Raw genomic sequence first — 18,291 nt, 5'->3', positions numbered from 1 at the left:
TTAATTCTGAAAAAAGTACACGACCTTGTGGTTAATTAAACGGGTAATTAATTTATTATTAAACTATAGAATGCATTATTATTAAATATAATTAGTACATATTTGATCAATAAATACTACTTTTACCTTAAATTAAAAAATTATTTTCCAACTTTAGTTAATCAAAAATTACATATTACTTGCAGGCATGAGATTAAAATCAGTCCAAAGGATAATTAAGGAAGGCCGAAAAATAGAAAATAATAGTCCAGCTAATAATCCGTCTCTTCCCAATTAAAAAAAAACAAAGAGTATCTAAACTAAAAATGGATCTATTTGACGAGAGATTGTTACGTCAGTCTATTGTAAATTTTCATTTTCAAAGAAAAAATGCTTCCGACAGTTAAACGATTACATACAAAGTTTCTAAAAGAAAACGAAACGAAACTTTCGAAACCGAACGATTGTTTTCACAGATTATAGACGTACTTGCAATCGAATTGTGTAAAGTAATGCAATTGGAATGATAACAGTTAAAACGGTATGAAGAAGCCAATTTCCAAAGGAAAAAGGTTAATTTTTGTTGCTGGTAGTAATAAGAATGGATTTGTTAAGAATTCGGATTTGAGGTGAAAATTTCAATCTAAATCCGGTGATTATGATGATGATATGAACACTAGAATTACCAGAAGTGGCTTATAGATAAACTTCTAATAAATTTATCTCCAAATATCGTTATAGTATTAGATAATTCACCATACCACAATAAACAAGAGAATAAACACCCAATTTCCACACTTAAAAAAGCAGATGTGCGATTTTGGCGTAGGGAAAGAAATATAGCATACAATGATCAAATGCTTCGTCCAGAGTTATATGAGTTGTTTAGATTGCATAAGCCTCGATGGACAGAGTAGAGAAACTCGTGTATCTCGGCAGTAATATCAATGAGAACTTGGATCTAACCGCAGAAATTAAAAGCCTAATAGAACAAGCCCGAGCTGCCTTTGTAAAAATGAGAAACGTACTTTGCAGTCTCGATCTTAGCATTGACCTAAGAGTTCGAATGACATGTTGCTACATCTTTCCTGTCCTGCTGTATGGAGTGGAAGCATGGACTCTAACTGAGGCTACCCTTAGACGCTTGACAGCCTTTAAGATGTGGGTATACAGACGACTACTAAAAATAAGCTGGGTCGACAGAGTTAGAAATGAGGAGGTCCTTAGACGGCTGAACCAAACAACACAACTGGTCAATATAATAAAGAAACGCAAGCTGGAATACTTCGGTCACATTATGAGACACCCTGAAAAATATGATCTTTTACATCTGATCATTCAGGGAAAGATCCAAGGTAATCGTGATTCTGGTAAAAGAAGAACATCATGGCTGAAAAATCTAAGGCAATGGTATGGAAAATTAACTACATCGTTATTTAGAGCTGCTGTCCGTTGACCGTATTATGAGAAGTTTTGGACTTGAGGTATCACGACTGCCACACTAGCATCAGGATCTAACTAGGATTTAACTAGTTTGGGCTACACTTAAAAATTTCGTTGAGGCAAGAAATGTCAGCTTCAAATTAAATGACGTTATGGAATTATCTAATGAGTTTTTCATACATTTCTGTTGAACAATAGAAAAATTGTAATAAAATCGTTTCAAATTGAACCGAAGTGAATCGTTTCGAATTGGGTAACGTTATAGTAAACAATGATTTTGATAAAGATATCTATAGCTGGGATGAATTATATAGCGACCAAGAATAACATTTGTAGCGAGGTTTTAGCTTTCTATCCCGTCTGTTTAGATTTAAAATCAACTACATTCTTTGGGTAAATATCGTGTAAAATAATATTTAATATAAATTTTTGTCGTAATATAGTTTCAAATCACAACTAAATTTTTGACGCGGCAACATCGCAATCGAAGCAAGCAGAACTATAAACCGATTTGATCTCTATCTTGAAACTTTCTTTTCTATTTACACGCAAATTTGCACCAACTTTTTGAAGATAATTGATGAAAAGATGCAGTGAAGTTTGATGTCAGAATTGATAACAAATGTCTAAATCTTAGAATGAAGAAAAAGAAAGAGCTTGTAATAAAAAAGTAATTATTTAATTAATTAACCATCACTTCTGAAATGTTATCAGAAATATATTAACTTACACTAAGTTTTTGCATTGCAGCTAAAGCTTTAAAGATATCACCACTACCTCTATGTTCACCTTTTCTATGTTTCTTGTTTAATATATAGTTAAGAGGACTAGCTATCTTTAAATGTTCATGCTGTGGTATTATGTCTTCGCCTTCAGGTTCTGATTCTGAAAAAGAAAAAAAAAACACTGTTTCCATAGGATTACACTTATGGCAATTTCATATTTTAACAAATTAACGTAAAAACAACAGGAACAGAGACAACAGATAACAGCACAGAAAAACAAAAAGATTTCGTAGGCTAATTAATCGATATTTTGAGCATTTTCTAGCATTGTGTTTTTTAGGAATTGTAGCAAAGATGGACTTGAGCCAGTCTGCGCGAATCACTCCAGTAATATATATTCCATTAAAAAATGTTACTAGTATTTTTATGTTATCTTTATCTATTAGCTTCAGTAACTCAGTTGGTGTATCACAAGTGGACCACAAGCTTTTCTAATTTTAGCATTTTTAAAGCGTGTTCTATCTCTGATTTTATAATTTCTGGACCATCAGCACAATTTTGGTAAGATTTGGTAATATTATTTCTGTCATCTTCAAACAACTCTGATATATACAGTTGCCATTTTCTTCTTATTTTGTTCTCATTTACAATAATTTTGTTGGTATTGTCAACTAGTACAGAGAGAACTCATTTTTTAAATATGTTGCTTATTTCTTTTACTTTTTTTTGCACATTAAAAGGTCGTGCCTAGTTATCACATCCTCAATTTCCTCGCATCTTTCTCTCGTCCATTTTTCTTTGGCTAATTTTATCTCCCTTTTAATCCTTCTCTGTAGGTGTCAATATGTTCTCTTTTATCGATTTTATAAGTCGACGCTGACCCATCAATTTCAAGATGTCTCCTGCCATTCATTGATTTTTCTTGATTAAGTTACTTCTATAATCATTGTTTGATGAATTTGGTTAAATTGGTCTTTAAATTCATTCCATACTTCCTCTGGATCTTCTAGTTGTTCTCCGATGTTCTTTATTCTATTGTTAAATCCTTTTTTAAATATCATTTTCATGCTTATATCTTCAAAATTAATTATACTCGTTTTTGGACTTTATCCTTGGATTTGTTTTAAACTTAGTTTATTATCTGCCACAAGGGATTGGTGATCCGATCCAATATCTGCTCTTGTAAATGTAGTGACTTCTATTATGGCATTTCGGAAGCGCTCACTTACAGGTATATAATCTATTTGATTACCCAATATCCATTTTATTCCTTATCTCGTCATTTTTTACTTTTTCGTGAAGTGTTAACCTTCAAAACCGCATTTTCATTGACAGTAGCATCTTTTTTAAATACTCTGTCATTTACCAGACCTCAGCTTTGTAAACTGTGATGCTTTATTCTGGGATTCTGATTTTTGTATCTAAGCGAATATAACAGTGAATCCTCATGAACTGCGGTAAAAGGCCTGGAACAAGAAGATCATAGAGACAAGAAGTAATTGGTGCAATGAAAGAGGTATTGCTTGTCAAATTTAACGTGATACTTGGCCGGTTTTGCTCTGCTGCAATGAGATCTGCCCCAAAATCCAACTTGGGCGATTTTGACAAAGATTTACTTCGGCGTATAATAATAAATTATTATGTCACGTAAAAACGAGTTCCTACATTGCGACATATAACAAACAAAATTAATAAAGACAATATTTATACAGGGTCGCATGAAACTTTGAGAAAAGTGATGACATATATGGGATTTTATATGAGAGATATATTTAATACGATATATTTTTACAAAATCTACTTACAAAAATAAAATATTCGGGAAAGTTAATAATGTTATACAGTTTAGTACCTAAATACCAGATGTTGACAGCCATCCCAACGGGGCTGGTAATATTCTATTGTAAAGAAATAAACAACAGATTAAAATATTTATGACTTACTAAAATGCCGAAGATCCGAAGAATAAGAGTATATAACTATAATATAAAATATTACGACAACTCCAGTATAAAAATTAAGTAATAAATGGTTCGTCGGTATGTTCCAGGTATAAAATTAACTACTGTTCTTTTATTCTTATACAGTTTACTGTAACGCAAATGTAAAGCTTTCATCTCTGCCAATATTCCTCTTATAAAATTACAGAACGAGACATTTATAGAAGTGTTCGAAAAAGCTGCCGCTTCAACATGACTGAATGGTCAATATTAATGAGTCAAATAAAATATAATTATTAGAATAATTTTTTTACCAAGTAACAAAAACAAAATATTTTGTATTTTGAGAAAAATTTCCGAAGGAAAAATTGAAACGTCAAAATAACATACAATATAGACATATCATAGAAATTCCATTAATAAATAAGGCCACTCTCTGTAAACTTGTAGTATGGAGTGTACCAACGAGGCGAAGAGACCGAGCGTATTATGTATCTCTTTTCCTCCGAATGCGTTCTCACTTAATTTTCTACGCAAGTGGACAAATTTGTCAAGTATCACCTTAAATTTGACAAGCTGTACACAAACAGATGGCTGGAAAGGTCGCAAGTTATTAGTATATTGAAAGTAGATTTAGTTAAACTTTAGGAACGAAAAAGTAACTAGATATATTGCATTTCATATAGCAAATTAGAGTAGATAGATCAGTAAGACACTATCTTTTTTAGTAACCTCTTTTGATATGCAAAAAGAAATCGTAAAGATTATTTATAGTTTTTTGATATTATGGTCATAACAGATAATAAAAACCGTAAAATATAAATGGAAATAAACTACTTATATATACTTACTTTCATTTAAAATTGAGTTAAAATAGCTTCTGTTTGGCAATGTTTTCTGTCTTCTGATCTCTTTCTTATCGTTTGGTGATTCCAAGGTTTTACTGCCACTTTCAACATTTTTTCTCTGATAAGATGGAAGAGACAAAATATGACGGTAAACTCTTCCTCTCTCCGAGATGTAAATAACCCTTAAAGTATTTTTCTGTACCATAGTAAGCATGTTTTTAGCCCAAGACCAATTTTTATTGACTGAATCGATAAGACCTTGCGCTGGTGTTATTTTTCCGGAATTGACGAGTTCTGCAAAGGACCCTAAAGCTACAAGCTCATCGTTACTCATTCTGTCTTTAATAGATTCTAAGTGCCAAGATATAGCGTGCGAAGATGCAAAAATATTATTTAGATATGGTCTTAAAATCGGTCCTAAATACCTTTTACTTTGATCCATTCCCCTGTACAACCATTTGAGTATTGTTTTTACTAAAGAAAGATCATCTTCAAACGTAACCAAAGAAATTAATTCTTTATCTTTTCTCATTATGTCGACTAATCTAGAAGTGTGATTATTAAAATTGCTTTTAATTTTTAGTCTATTTTTTAAGATGGCGGGATTAGTTTGGCTGGATAAATATTGGTCTCTAGCCTGGTCCATGATCGTTACTAATATAAATATTATATCTTCCAAGGGATGGTCGTGGTGATAATTTTGATTATTTAAAATATCTTCCACTGTATGATCAACCTAAAAAAAATGGTTACTATATTACAGTAATAATAATTGGAGGTTATAAAACATTTAAAATAATAGTTGGTATAAAAATATATCGTTTTTTTGTAAAGCCATTTTTTCCATTATTTAAATGTGACATTTGTTAGTCACTGTTGTTAATGGACAGCCGGAGTGTGACGTCACGGCTGTCATATTGTTATTATTACTTTCCAAACAAAAGTTGAAATGCCCAATCTCAAGACTTTTTAATTTCTATAAAGTTAACATTTTGCTTCCTCTGTTGCTTTTTCTTCAAGTATAGTGTTTTTTACTATAATACCATCATAATTCAGTGTTCTATTTTTATGAAATATAGTTTAAAAGTTTAAATTAAAGAAATTCTAACCTAACTTTATTGATACATGCATTTTATTGCTATTTTTATAAAACAACATGCTTTATTATTTACACAACCTTGTAAAATTGTTGTAGTAACTATTAGAATACTTAGATATTGCAAAAGCGGAAAGATTCTGTAAAAAAATAAAATAACGAAAAATACAAATTATCCACACTAAACAAGGTTTGTTTGGAAAGTGAAACTGACAGATGTCAATAAAATCTACGTCATCACTTCGGCAGTCCATAACCTGATGGCACTGTATGTACATTTTTTATCGAGATGGGGTATGTAATAGAGATAGTTTTATTCCATTGCCTGCATTGCTTCTGTAATGATCCTTTCCCAAGTTAATTTTTTTTTATTATAACTGGGCTGCACCGTACTGATGATGATCAACGAATCCAATATGACCAACAGAAATATGGTTGGCTTCCGCCTTATATCTATTTTTTGTTTTTTAATATTGTTGCTAAATATACCGATACTCTTTGCCTTAATCTGTTAGTATTTACTCGCATTTTCTTCTTTTCACCTTTTCTTTTTGTTTTAAACATTCATATCAGCGTTCCCATCGCAGGTAGCTCTAGGTTCCTCGGTGGACTTGTTAGTTGTTGCACTAAGATGCCGGGGTCTTCTGACATGTCCACAAATCGGTTCCATTACTACTGTAGCGATCCTTTACATCGCTCATATGTTAATATTAAATATTTGTTTAGGGCAATAAATACGTACACATGCTCTACACCTAACTATTTATTTGGTATTATTATTTGGATAAATGTAGTAAATGTGTAGTACAAATATAAAAAAAAAGATAGTTTTGTAAGTATTTTAAATGTTTACGCAATTAGTAGAGATAAACAAGATCAACTACTATTGAGGTTCCAAGGAAGTGGACAGAGAATCCAAATATATGGCAGGATAGTACGCATTGCCACCTGGAACGTGCGCAGCTTTTTCATGTCAGAAGAATAAAAATAGACATCTTGGGAATGAGTGAAGGGAATGCCTGGTCGAGGAGAACAAAAAACAAAAGATGAATACATCTATTGGCCAGGAGAAATCGACCGAGAACATCAATATGGAACGGCTATATTAGTATCGAACAAAATTACGCAGTCACTCATAGATTTCATCCCTCTAACTGATAGAGTAGCAATGCTGAAATTAAGAACAACTAATAGAAACCTAAATGTTATTAAGGTCTATGCTTTAACAAGTGACAAATCAGAAGAAAAAATTGGAAACTTTTATAACAATATAGATGAAATAATGCAACTGACAAAAAAAGGCGAAATAACGATGATAATGGGTAATTTTAACGCCAAAGTTGGTCGTGGTGCTGAAGGAGACAACATAGAGGCATACGGTCTCGGTACCAGAAACAATAAGTTAGATAGAGTCGTACAATTCTGCGTAGAGAACAACCTGTTTATAGACAATACCTTCTTCATACAACATCCTAGAAGGCTATACACTTGGAAATCACCTGCCGATTGAAAAGATAAAATTCTTAGAAATCAAATTTACTTTATTATCCGCGATAACAACTTCAAGAACTACATAAAATTTATTATAACATATCCTGGGACTGACATTTATAGTGATCACAATCTAGTTATAGTGGATTTTAGACTAAAAAGGGTTCTGAAAATTAAAAGGAAAGAAGTGTTAAGAAAAATAGACATCTCACAACTAAAGAACCCTGAAAAGAAAAATGAAATAAGTATCAAGGCTGAGAAAGAAATAGAAACGCTAGAGAATTTGGTACAGACAGATGCTGAAGTAACATGGACTGCTCTAAAAAAGAAAATACCAAGGATACAAGAAGACGACATCGAATTCACGAAAACCAACAAAAAAAAAGAATAGATAACGCAAGAGATCAGGACCTCATGGACGTAAGACGAAAACAAAACAAACCCAATAGAATACAAACTAGTCAATAAAATCATTAGAAAAAAAGTGCAAATTGAACAACTTCAGGAAAGATACAACACATTTAATGTCCATAAAAAAGTGAAAAATTACAGGTAGATACAGAAAGAGACAAGAAACAATATTAAGAAATATTAATAACGAGATAATTATAGGTACAGAAGAGAAACTGGACAGATGAAAAGAATACATTCAGACACTTTTTGACGATGATAGACCTTGTTCTCCACCATCCACGGATGATCGAATAAATGAAAAAGGTCCAAAAATAACAAAAGAAGTTATTTATGCAGTAAAAACTCCGGTAAAAAAAACGAAAAAGCTACCGGTCCAGACAATATCAATGTCGAAATACTTAATATTCAATAAGATATATGACACAGGTAAAATACCATCAGACTGGCTAAAATCAACATTCGTAACATTACCAAAAAAATCCAATGCCTCACACTGCGATGACTATCGAATATTAAGCATGATGTCTCATGTCCTTAAAACTTTCTTAGAATCATTCATACACGAATTTACAAGAAGTGTGAATTTAAGATGAGTAACACTCAATTCGGATTTAGAAATAGACTGGGAACACGAGAAGCTCTTTTTGCCTTAAATGTGTTAACACAACGATGAAGAGACATGAATGTAGATGTATATGCATGTTTTATTGACTATCGAAAAGCATCTGACTGCGTTAACCATCAAAAGATGATCGAAATCCTGACAACAACTGGAATTTACGAACAAGATTTGCGAAATATCTCAGAACTATATTGGCACCAAACGGCAACAATTGAAATAGAGGAATTTTCGGCACACAGCATCCGCAGTTATACGAATCCGACGAGGAGTGCGACAAGGTTGCGTCTTATCACCGCTATTATTTAATCTGTATTCGGAATCTATATTCAGAAAATCATTAGACGAGGTTCAAGGTGGAATTAAGATTAACGGAACCAGCATAGAACAACATCAGGTACGCTGATGATACCTTCCTAATATCAAGCAAGAAGAGCAACAAGAGCTACAAAATATAATAAATCCGGTAGTTCGTCATAGCGAAATGTTCGGTTTACATCTAAATGTTTCCAAGACTGAAATTGTAATATTTTCAAACATACATTTGTATGCCAAAGAACAAACAATAGAACAAGTAACTTCCATAAAAAATTTGGGAGCAAATATCAAGAGCCACTGTAACCCAAAAAAATAAATCATATCAAGAGTCGAACAAGCAAGGAAAACACTTATGAACATAAAAACATCTTTTACAAGATCAGACCTTAGTCTAGAGCTCAGAATTCAAATGATCAGATATTACGTTTTCTCTGTTTTGCTGTATGGCTGTGAAAGTTGGACAATGGACTCTGAAACAAAAAAAAGAGTAGATGCTTTTGAAATGTATATATATACATAGATATATATATATATATATATATATATATATATATATATATATATATATATATATATATATATATATACATATATATATATATATATATATATATATATAGATATATATATATATATATATATATATATATATATACCTCACCATTGGTAACGTTTTGTATCCATGGAATTCTCAGCATCCGCCTGTATATATATATATATATATATATATATATATATATATATATACTATATATATATATATAGATAAATATATATATATATATATATATATATATATATATATATATATACAGACGGATGCTGAGAATTCCATGGATACAAAACGTTAACAAAGGTGAGGTACTTCGGTGCTTAAGTAAACAAAAAGAATTACTCAGTATAATTAAAGACAGGAAAATACAATACTTGGGTCATATGTTAGGAGGTGAAAGATATAAATTACTCCGAATCATATTGGGAGATAAAGTTCAGGGCAAAAAATCAGTTGAAAGACGCCAGAACTCGTGGCTGAAAGACCTGAGGAAATGGTTTGACCGCTCATCCACAGAAATCTTTCGTGCAGCAGTACAATTGCCATTTGGATCGCCAATCTTCGAAAGGAGATGGCGCAATAAGAAGAAGAAAGAAGATAAAGATGAAAAAATGTTTTTTTTTTATAAAAATTTAAAATAATATTTTACTGTATATTGTTAAAGCAAGATATATTGTACTATATATATAGAAATTAAGAAAATATACAGACAAATAATAGATAATTCCAGTAAACATGAAAATAACATCGATAACGGCCAGAAACTAATTAACCTGGCAACTATAAAAAGTTCATTAATAGTAAGACCAAAGTTTTAGCACAAAAACATCTACAAATATACCTGGCTAGCATCAACTGGAAAGTACTGAAACCAACTAGACCACGTCATCGTGTAAACAGAACATAAAAGATAATAACAGAATGTCGGGGCTACAGTGGAGCGGGAGCAGATAGTGGCCACTTTTAAGTCATTGCAATAATGAATTAAATGCCTGAAATACAAAAGATGAAAGATTTTTTATTTCAGGCATTTAGCCTGAAATAAAAAAGACGAAAAACTTGGGAGAACCAGGAGAATGTTTTGATGTACAAAGGCTGCAAGGAAAGGATAGGAGACACTTCAAGTAGACGAAACACAGACATAACAAACATGGCACAACTACTTGTATTTGTACAATTTGATTACTATGAAGAAGTTGTAGAAGAGTTTTTGTTCTGCAAACCACTTGAATCAAACACTACGTCGGAATTCATCGGTTCCGGAACGGAACCTCCCTTTTATCAGGTACTGCTTAACTCAATAAAGGCAAGGGTCAATAATTCAAAATTATTTTCTTTGATGTGTAAAGATATGGGTGTCAAGTTTTAGTTAATCCTAACTGAAAAAATAGTGACATGAAAAACTTGTTCTGTAATGAAGAATGGTTGTCAATATTGGCATACCTAGCTAATATTTTTGATAGACTAAATACAGTGACTAAATACCTCGACCATAGCATGAGGAACAGCGAAAGATATGGGTTGCTGAAATTAATTCTACAAGGAAAAGGAGAAAGAAAACGAGCACCAGGAAGGTGAAGAATTTCCTGGCTGAAAAATCTATGTACATGGTTCAGCACCACAACCACAAATCTTTTGAGAACAGCAGTGTGCAAAATTCAGATTGCCACGATTGTCGTCAACATTCAAAAGGTATAGGCACTACAAGAAGAAGAAAAAATACGCTGAACGTTAGTCCTCAGTATTTTCTACACTGTCATTATTTTTTCAAGAAAATGATATAACTCCAAAGCCAGATATACGTGTTGGTGTAATTCTGCACTTGTAACGTCATCAAGAAAGTTTTATATTTTTTCAAAGATTATTCCAAACTTGACTTGATCAGAAATCCTTTTGCAGAAGATAACTGCAGGAAAAATTTATCGATTTAACAGATTGTTTTCCATAAAAAAATTTTTTAAAGAGAAATCGTTGTAAGATGCTCTTCCGGAAACCTATGCTGTTTTTGATACTATTTGTTACTAGTTATTTGTGTGAGAGTGTTTTTAATGAACTGTTATATATAAAAAATCAATAAAGCAGTAGCCTTGGACGTAAAGGTATATCCTAGCTGGTCAATCTTGGGAAATGGACTAGTCTAACTTCAACTGATGTGAATATTTCAAGCTGCTGTGAACAGACAAGATGGGTCAATGTGGTCGCCAACACTACGAAAAGATAGGCACCTTTAGAAAAAGAACAACTGTTTAAGAACACTCTAAAATAAAAGAAAGAGGATATAATTAAATTTAATTACACTTGCGATTGACTCTATACTTACAGTAATCAGCAACAAGCTTCGCCTTAATCAAAATATACATTGACCTTTGTTGCTTTTTGTTTATTGTTTGTTTATTGGCACGTCATTTATTGCCATATAGAAAACTAATGGAAAAGTAAATTAACAATTATAACAGAGTTATTACTTATTTAATAAAAAAATTAAATAAATAATGAACATATTTCTGATAGAAAATGTAATTTTAAACAAAATAGAATAAACATATTTAAAATAGTATCATTAACTATTTTAAATGGGAATTACCCACAATTTTAGTTTGAAATATGTTTGTTTGGACGTTTTGATTTCCACTTAGGATCAGGAGGGCTTTGTTCCAATTTACAGACCCGCCTGGTGATAGTAGTGTACATAAATCTTTAAAAACCTTCAGGTGGTACGTAGTTGATAGAACGTTAAGAACCACTGTTCTTCAAGATAATAATAAAGGAATATTTTGGTCGCAAAAGCTGTTCTTTTCTTATTGAGTACACATTTTGTAAATAGCTAAGAAACAAAATTTAATATAACAAAGGCTAAATTTCAGAACGCTTAAATCCAACCAGGATTAAGAATACTAGAAAAACAAAAAAGATATTTATAAAAATCTTAAAGATTTGGTATTTACTATGAATCAGAACACTTACCCTCAATATATTCTGTTTAACAACCAACATTTTGTTGAGCAACATACCGATATACTCTAACTGTCTTACTGTATATTGAGTATGTGCAATTTCTTGTTGATTTTTCGATCCCGCAAAGCAAAACCTTCTACCTCTGGTACCAGGTGGAGGTAATAAACCTTCTACAAGGTCTTTCCATTTATAAAGCAGGATCATCTCGCTTTCTTGTGCTTGTATGATTCTGTTGAAGCCTTCGTTACCTAAAATTAAAAGTTCTTATAATGATGGTAAGTATATATTAATTAAGTTCTAACCTCAAAATTGTATGTAACGTTAGTTACTTGAGTTAAGATTAATGACAGTTTTAGATTAGATTAATTTATTATTTAAATTCAATATAAATTTAACGTCTTTTTTAGATTCTTCTCAAGAAAATGTAACAAACCAAGATGACGTTTGCAAATAATGTGAAAAATGTTAAAGAAAATGGGCAAGATAAAGTTCTAGGAAGAAACCATAGGCGGAATGAAAATGAATGGAAAAGGAGAGTTAATGAATTTTAAAGAAGTTTTGGCACACAGTATATAAATAGAAATGGCAATATTGTGAGGGCCAACATATTAAAAAGACGGATTGTAACTCTGCAAGGCGTTGTTTTCAAAATATTAACTAAGAAGAAAAGAATATTATTTTTAAGTCGTTTTATGGATTGGGTGATAATGCTAAACAAAACATTTACCTTCGGGGACTCGTTCACACCAAGAAATATTAAGCAACGTCGTACAAGGAATTTCTCCAGATTTCAAGTTAGTGATCTGATCATCTAGCTTAGTATCTTCCTGTTCGAAAGCATCAGTTCGTGTATCGACAAGTGGGGGCGTGTGGCACTAAGCAATAAAATTGATGTGTCAAAGTAAAAGAGCATATTTATAGTTATTTCCGGCATACCAGAGCCATTACACACGATCTGATACACCTAACATGAGATAACTACACCCTGACTTAACCACAAAGTGGAGATAAATTGAAGGCAAATGAAGAAAATTACGTTTTTACGTTTAATCTAGAAAAGCACTTCTTTTTCCGAAATTGCGTGCGTCAGCATTTTATTACAAACTAAACACGTATGGTTACCACTTGGGCGTTCATAGTTTTAATGACAATAGGGTTATGAACAAGTGAAATAAAACTGCGGGCTCTAGAGGGTCGCAGAAAATGGAAGCATGCCTTGTAAAGTACCTTAAGCAGCATTCTTTTGAACTTAAACACATATTCATGTATTCCGATTATTGTACAGGACAGAATCGTAATGGTTTAGGACCGGCAACAAGATCATTGAGGTAGTATGTCAATGATCCTGTCTTCTTCTTCAAGTGCCATCTTCGTTCCGAAGGTTGGCGATCATCAGGGCTATACGTATTTTCGAAACTGCTGACTGAAACAATTCGTTGCTGCTACAGCTATACCATTCCCGTAGATTCTTTAGCCAGGAGTTTCGTCTTCTTCCTATGGACCTTTTTCCTGCTATTTTCCCTTGCATAATTATTCGAAGCAGGTCATATCTTTCGCCTCTTGTAATGTGTCCCAAGTATTGCAGTTTTCGTTTTTTGATCGTAAATATGACTTCCTTTTCTTTATTCATTCTTCTCAAGACCTCGACATTTGTGACTCTCTCGGTCCATGATATTCTCAGGATTCTGCGATACATCCACAGTTCAAATGCCTCTAATTTTTTGGTATCAATCTTTTTCAACGTCCATGACTCCATTCCGTAGAACAGCACAGAAAGTACGTAACATCTCATCAGGCGAAGTTTCATTTCAAGGCTCAAATCTCTTCCGCAGAACACTCTCTTCATTTTAGTGAATATGGATCTGGCTTTTTCTATTCTTATTTTGATTTCTGCTGAGCTATCGTTGTCTTCATTTATAAAAGTGCCTAAATATTTGTATTTGCTAACTCGATCGATAATTTCATTGTGTAAATATAAATTTTGGACATTTTGTGTTGATTTCGATATTACCATAAATTTAGTTTTCTTTATGTTCAAAGATAGTCCATATTCTTCGCTGCAGTCTGCTATCTTATTCACCAATGTCTGTAGCTCTTCAAGTGTTTCTGCGATCAGAACGGTGTCGTCGGCAAATCTCAGATTGTTTAATCTAACACCATTTATTTTAATTCCTACGGATTGCTCAGAGAGTGTTCTATTCATTACGTCTTCGGAATAGAGATTAAACAGGGTTGGTGACAGTATACACCCTTGTCTCACACCTCGCTTTATTTCGATTTCTTCAGTGGGATTATTCTCTACTCTCACTACTGCTTTCTGATTGTAGTACATATTTGCTATTAGTCGGATGTCTCGTTTATCTAAATTCTTTTCTGTCAGGAGTCTGATTAGGTGATCATGCCGCACTTTATCAAAGGCCTTGTTGTAATCTATGAAACACATGAATACATCTTGATTTATGTCAAGACATCTTTGAGACATAACGTTCAGTGCAAACAACGCCTCTCTTGTTCCAAGTCCATTTCGGAATCCAAACTGGGTATTATTGATGTCCATTTCCAGTTTTCTGTGTACTCTAGAGTGTATAATTTTCAGAAATATTTTCAGTACATGGCTCATCAGACTGATTGTACGGTAATCACTGCATTGTTTGGCATTTATCTTTTTTGGTATAGTAACAAAGGTGGATAAAAGCCATTCTTGTGGTATTTTTCCTGATGTATAAATGCTATTGAAAAGTTTAACTAAAATGTGAATCGAGTCTTTTTCTATTAGTTTAAGGATTTCCGTTGGTATTTCATCTGGACCTGGGGCTTTACCATTTTTCATTCTTTTTAGTGCGTACATTACTTCTTCTTCCGTTCTGATGATCCTGTAGGCAGAGTTAAAAAACCTGGACTTACCGAGATACAAAACTAACTAATTCGCTAAAATTAAAATAATGCCTTTAAAAAATTAAATGAAAAATTAACAGAGTCTTATAAACCTGTCTATATGTTTAATTTATTCAATAGAACTATTTCATTGGTATCACTTGAAACATATTATTATACTAAAACAGACAAATTCCGCAGTGCACTTAAAGACACTTAAAGACACTTGCAAAACCTGTACAGCAACGGAAAAAATTATTTCACAGTTTAGTTAAGTTAGTAAAGAACCAATGAACATGAATAATGAAGACCTAGCTGAAAAACAACTGCAAAAAACCTGCATAATCTTAGTGAATGTATATATATATATATATATATATATATATATATATATATATATATATATATATATATATATATATATGGTACATCGCCAAATGGGCCAAAGAAAGGAAACTCAATGGGAAATTCTAAATTTTTGAATTCCTGTTTCCCTAATTAATTTACATCAAAAGTTATAAGAAACTATTTATAGTGAAAATTGAAATTGAAAAAGAGTGAAATCTGCATTAAAAACAAGTGTTAAAATTGTTCTACGAATTAAGCGTACTTTAAAATTTTGCAAAAATATAATATATTTTTCAAGTTGCCCCTTAAAATCAAGCCACAGGCGGTACACGAATGTGTATGACATGTTGCGTTTCATCATATTGATGTTTCTGATATTTGACAATATATGAATCTTGAATTGTCAATATTTTTATATTCTGATTAAATTATAAACAACAAATTTTCGCAAATAGTACTACTACTAGTTAACAATAAATAGTATTTTGTAAGCAATAAATTATATTGTTTACAAAGCGATAAAGTTGATGAAATGTACTCAGATCACGAAAAATCGTGATAATGTTATATTCAGGAAATAGTGCACATACGTCAAATAACTGTCAAAGTTAAACTTGATAATTAAAAGTTCTCCTATTAGTTTTTAATAATTGTGTGTATATTAAACAGTATTTAATAGTTATATTACAATTAATAAGTATTCAAGATTCCCATTCAGGTAGCCAACGGAGTGGTACGGTGGTTAACGTGTACGGAGTGTAAATAGCTCCCCCCTAAATGGGGGAAGCTTTAAAAAGAAAGACGCCGTTAGGTGTAACTATTAACCAGATAATGAGTGCAAATAACTCTAAAAGTGATGCGGAATCAGAAAATTATTTATCGGTCCCCGTACAAGACATGGATACCACTTTAAGTTCTGAGACAACAGCTGGAACCAGTCGTCAGGTCATTAGTGATAAAGAAAAGGATATTTATAAACAAAATAAAACACCTAAAGTTTTTAATCTAAGAAATGGAGATAAGTATAATTTGAGTAATATTTGTGTTTTTATCGAACGAAAAAATATTGAAAATGCCGGCCGTCTTCATCCCTTATTTGTGGGAGATATCTTACACAAAAAACTAAATGTTAACAATATTAACCAAATTAGATCTGTTGGAAAAAATAGAATAAAAGTTAGTCTAAAAACATGTTCTGATGCCAATGCTTTAGTAAACAATCCTCTTTTATCAGAAAATGATCTTGTAGCGTTTATACCAAATCATTTATTAGAAATTAAGGGTTTGATAAAAGATATTGATACTCAATTCGATACGAAATATATTTTAGATAACATAAAATCTCCTTCAACAGTAGTTGATGTTAAACGTACACATCGTAGAATAGAAAAGGATGGTGATATACAGTATGTCCCCAAAAAAACCATTATTGTAACTTTTGAAGGGAACACTTTACCTAGTTATATTTCAATAAATAGTGTATATTTTTCGGTGGAGCGGTTTTTTAGCAGAGTTACACAGTGCTTCAGATGTCTACGCTATGGTCACATTTCTAGGCAATGTAAAAATATTGAAGAGTTATGTATTAAGTGTAGTAATGTAAAAGCTGAAAATCATGTTTGTCACGATTCAGAAATTCGCTGTTTATATTGTAAAACAAATGACCACGTTTCTATTTCAAGAAAATGTCCTCATTATGAAAAACAACGTAAAATTAAGAATGTTATGGTTGAACAAAATATTTCCTTTATTGAGGCAAAAGAATATTGTGAAATGTCTTATTCTGGTATATCTGTAAACAATAGTTTTTCTATTTTATCCAACTCCAATTTTCCGCCTTTACCAGCGATTGAATCTAAGTCTGGAAATTCTAACTCCCTTTTACACTCAAATTTTAAGAATAATAGCAATTACGTTTTGCCCACCCATCCTACACGAAGTCCTACCGGCCATAGCAATAAAAAACGTCGAATTTCTAATGACACTCCTCCTCCACAACCGATGTTTCCGTTTCAGTTTGGCCCTAATCAACCACTGCCTCGAAATAATAATCCACCAAATTATCAAAATTTAAATAACAAAAACATTGTAAAGTCAATTGCAGATTTTATAGTTGAATTTTTAAAAGGTATTCATACCATTGAAGATATCAAAAATTTGAATAATGATTTAATTCAAACAGGAATAAATAAAGTGTTGGAGGACACATGTAAAAAGTAACCTTCACTCCATTACCAAAGACATTAAATATTTGTCAGTGGAATGCACGTTCTGCTGTTTCGAATAAAAATAGTCTAATGCATTATCTTGTAAATAATAATATTGATGTAGCAATAATAAGTGAAACATGGTTTAAACCCAAAAAAGTATATAGTTTCGTAGGTTATAATGTAATTCGTAAAGATAGACAAGATGGTTTTTCAGGAATTTGCATTTTGGTCAAAAAGTCGATTTCACACCTAGAATTAAGCATAGTTTCCAATTTTAATGTCGATCTTCTTGTTTGTGGTATTAATATCAAATTCAACAATAAAACTTTAAGTATAATTTCCGTTTATAGGTCACCGGATATTAAAACCAACACAACTGATTGGGTAAATATTTTTTCGCAGTTTTCAACTCCATGTATTATTGGTGGGGATTTTAACGCGCATCATGCTACTTGGGGATCCCATAAAAACGATTCTA

The 18,291-nt window shown here is 32.0% G+C and overlaps 1 protein-coding gene across 2 annotated transcripts in view; it reads right to left on the bottom strand.

The window, feature by feature from the left end:
- LOC140432508 (uncharacterized) overlaps positions 1–18,291 on the bottom strand; it is an 83,423-nt gene that overhangs the window by 14,129 nt on the left and 51,003 nt on the right. The window contains exons 8-10 of one of the 2 annotated variants that reach the window (XM_072520433.1): positions 12,391–12,629; positions 4,939–5,671; positions 2,153–2,307 (exon numbers count right to left, since the gene is read on the bottom strand). In XM_072520433.1, coding sequence (XP_072376534.1) covers positions 2,153–2,307; positions 4,939–5,671; positions 12,391–12,629 — 1,127 coding nt within the window. The remainder of the gene's footprint in view (positions 1–2,152; positions 2,308–4,938; positions 5,672–12,390; positions 12,630–18,291) is intronic. The other variant, XM_072520434.1, reaches the window with a different exon arrangement.

This window comes from Diabrotica undecimpunctata, chromosome 1, assembly GCF_040954645.1.
Source record: "Diabrotica undecimpunctata isolate CICGRU chromosome 1, icDiaUnde3, whole genome shotgun sequence".
NCBI lineage: Eukaryota > Metazoa > Arthropoda > Insecta > Coleoptera > Chrysomelidae > Diabrotica > Diabrotica undecimpunctata.
The sequence above is the reverse complement of the archived record's forward strand: the minus strand, read 5'-3'. Positions and strand labels throughout refer to the sequence as shown.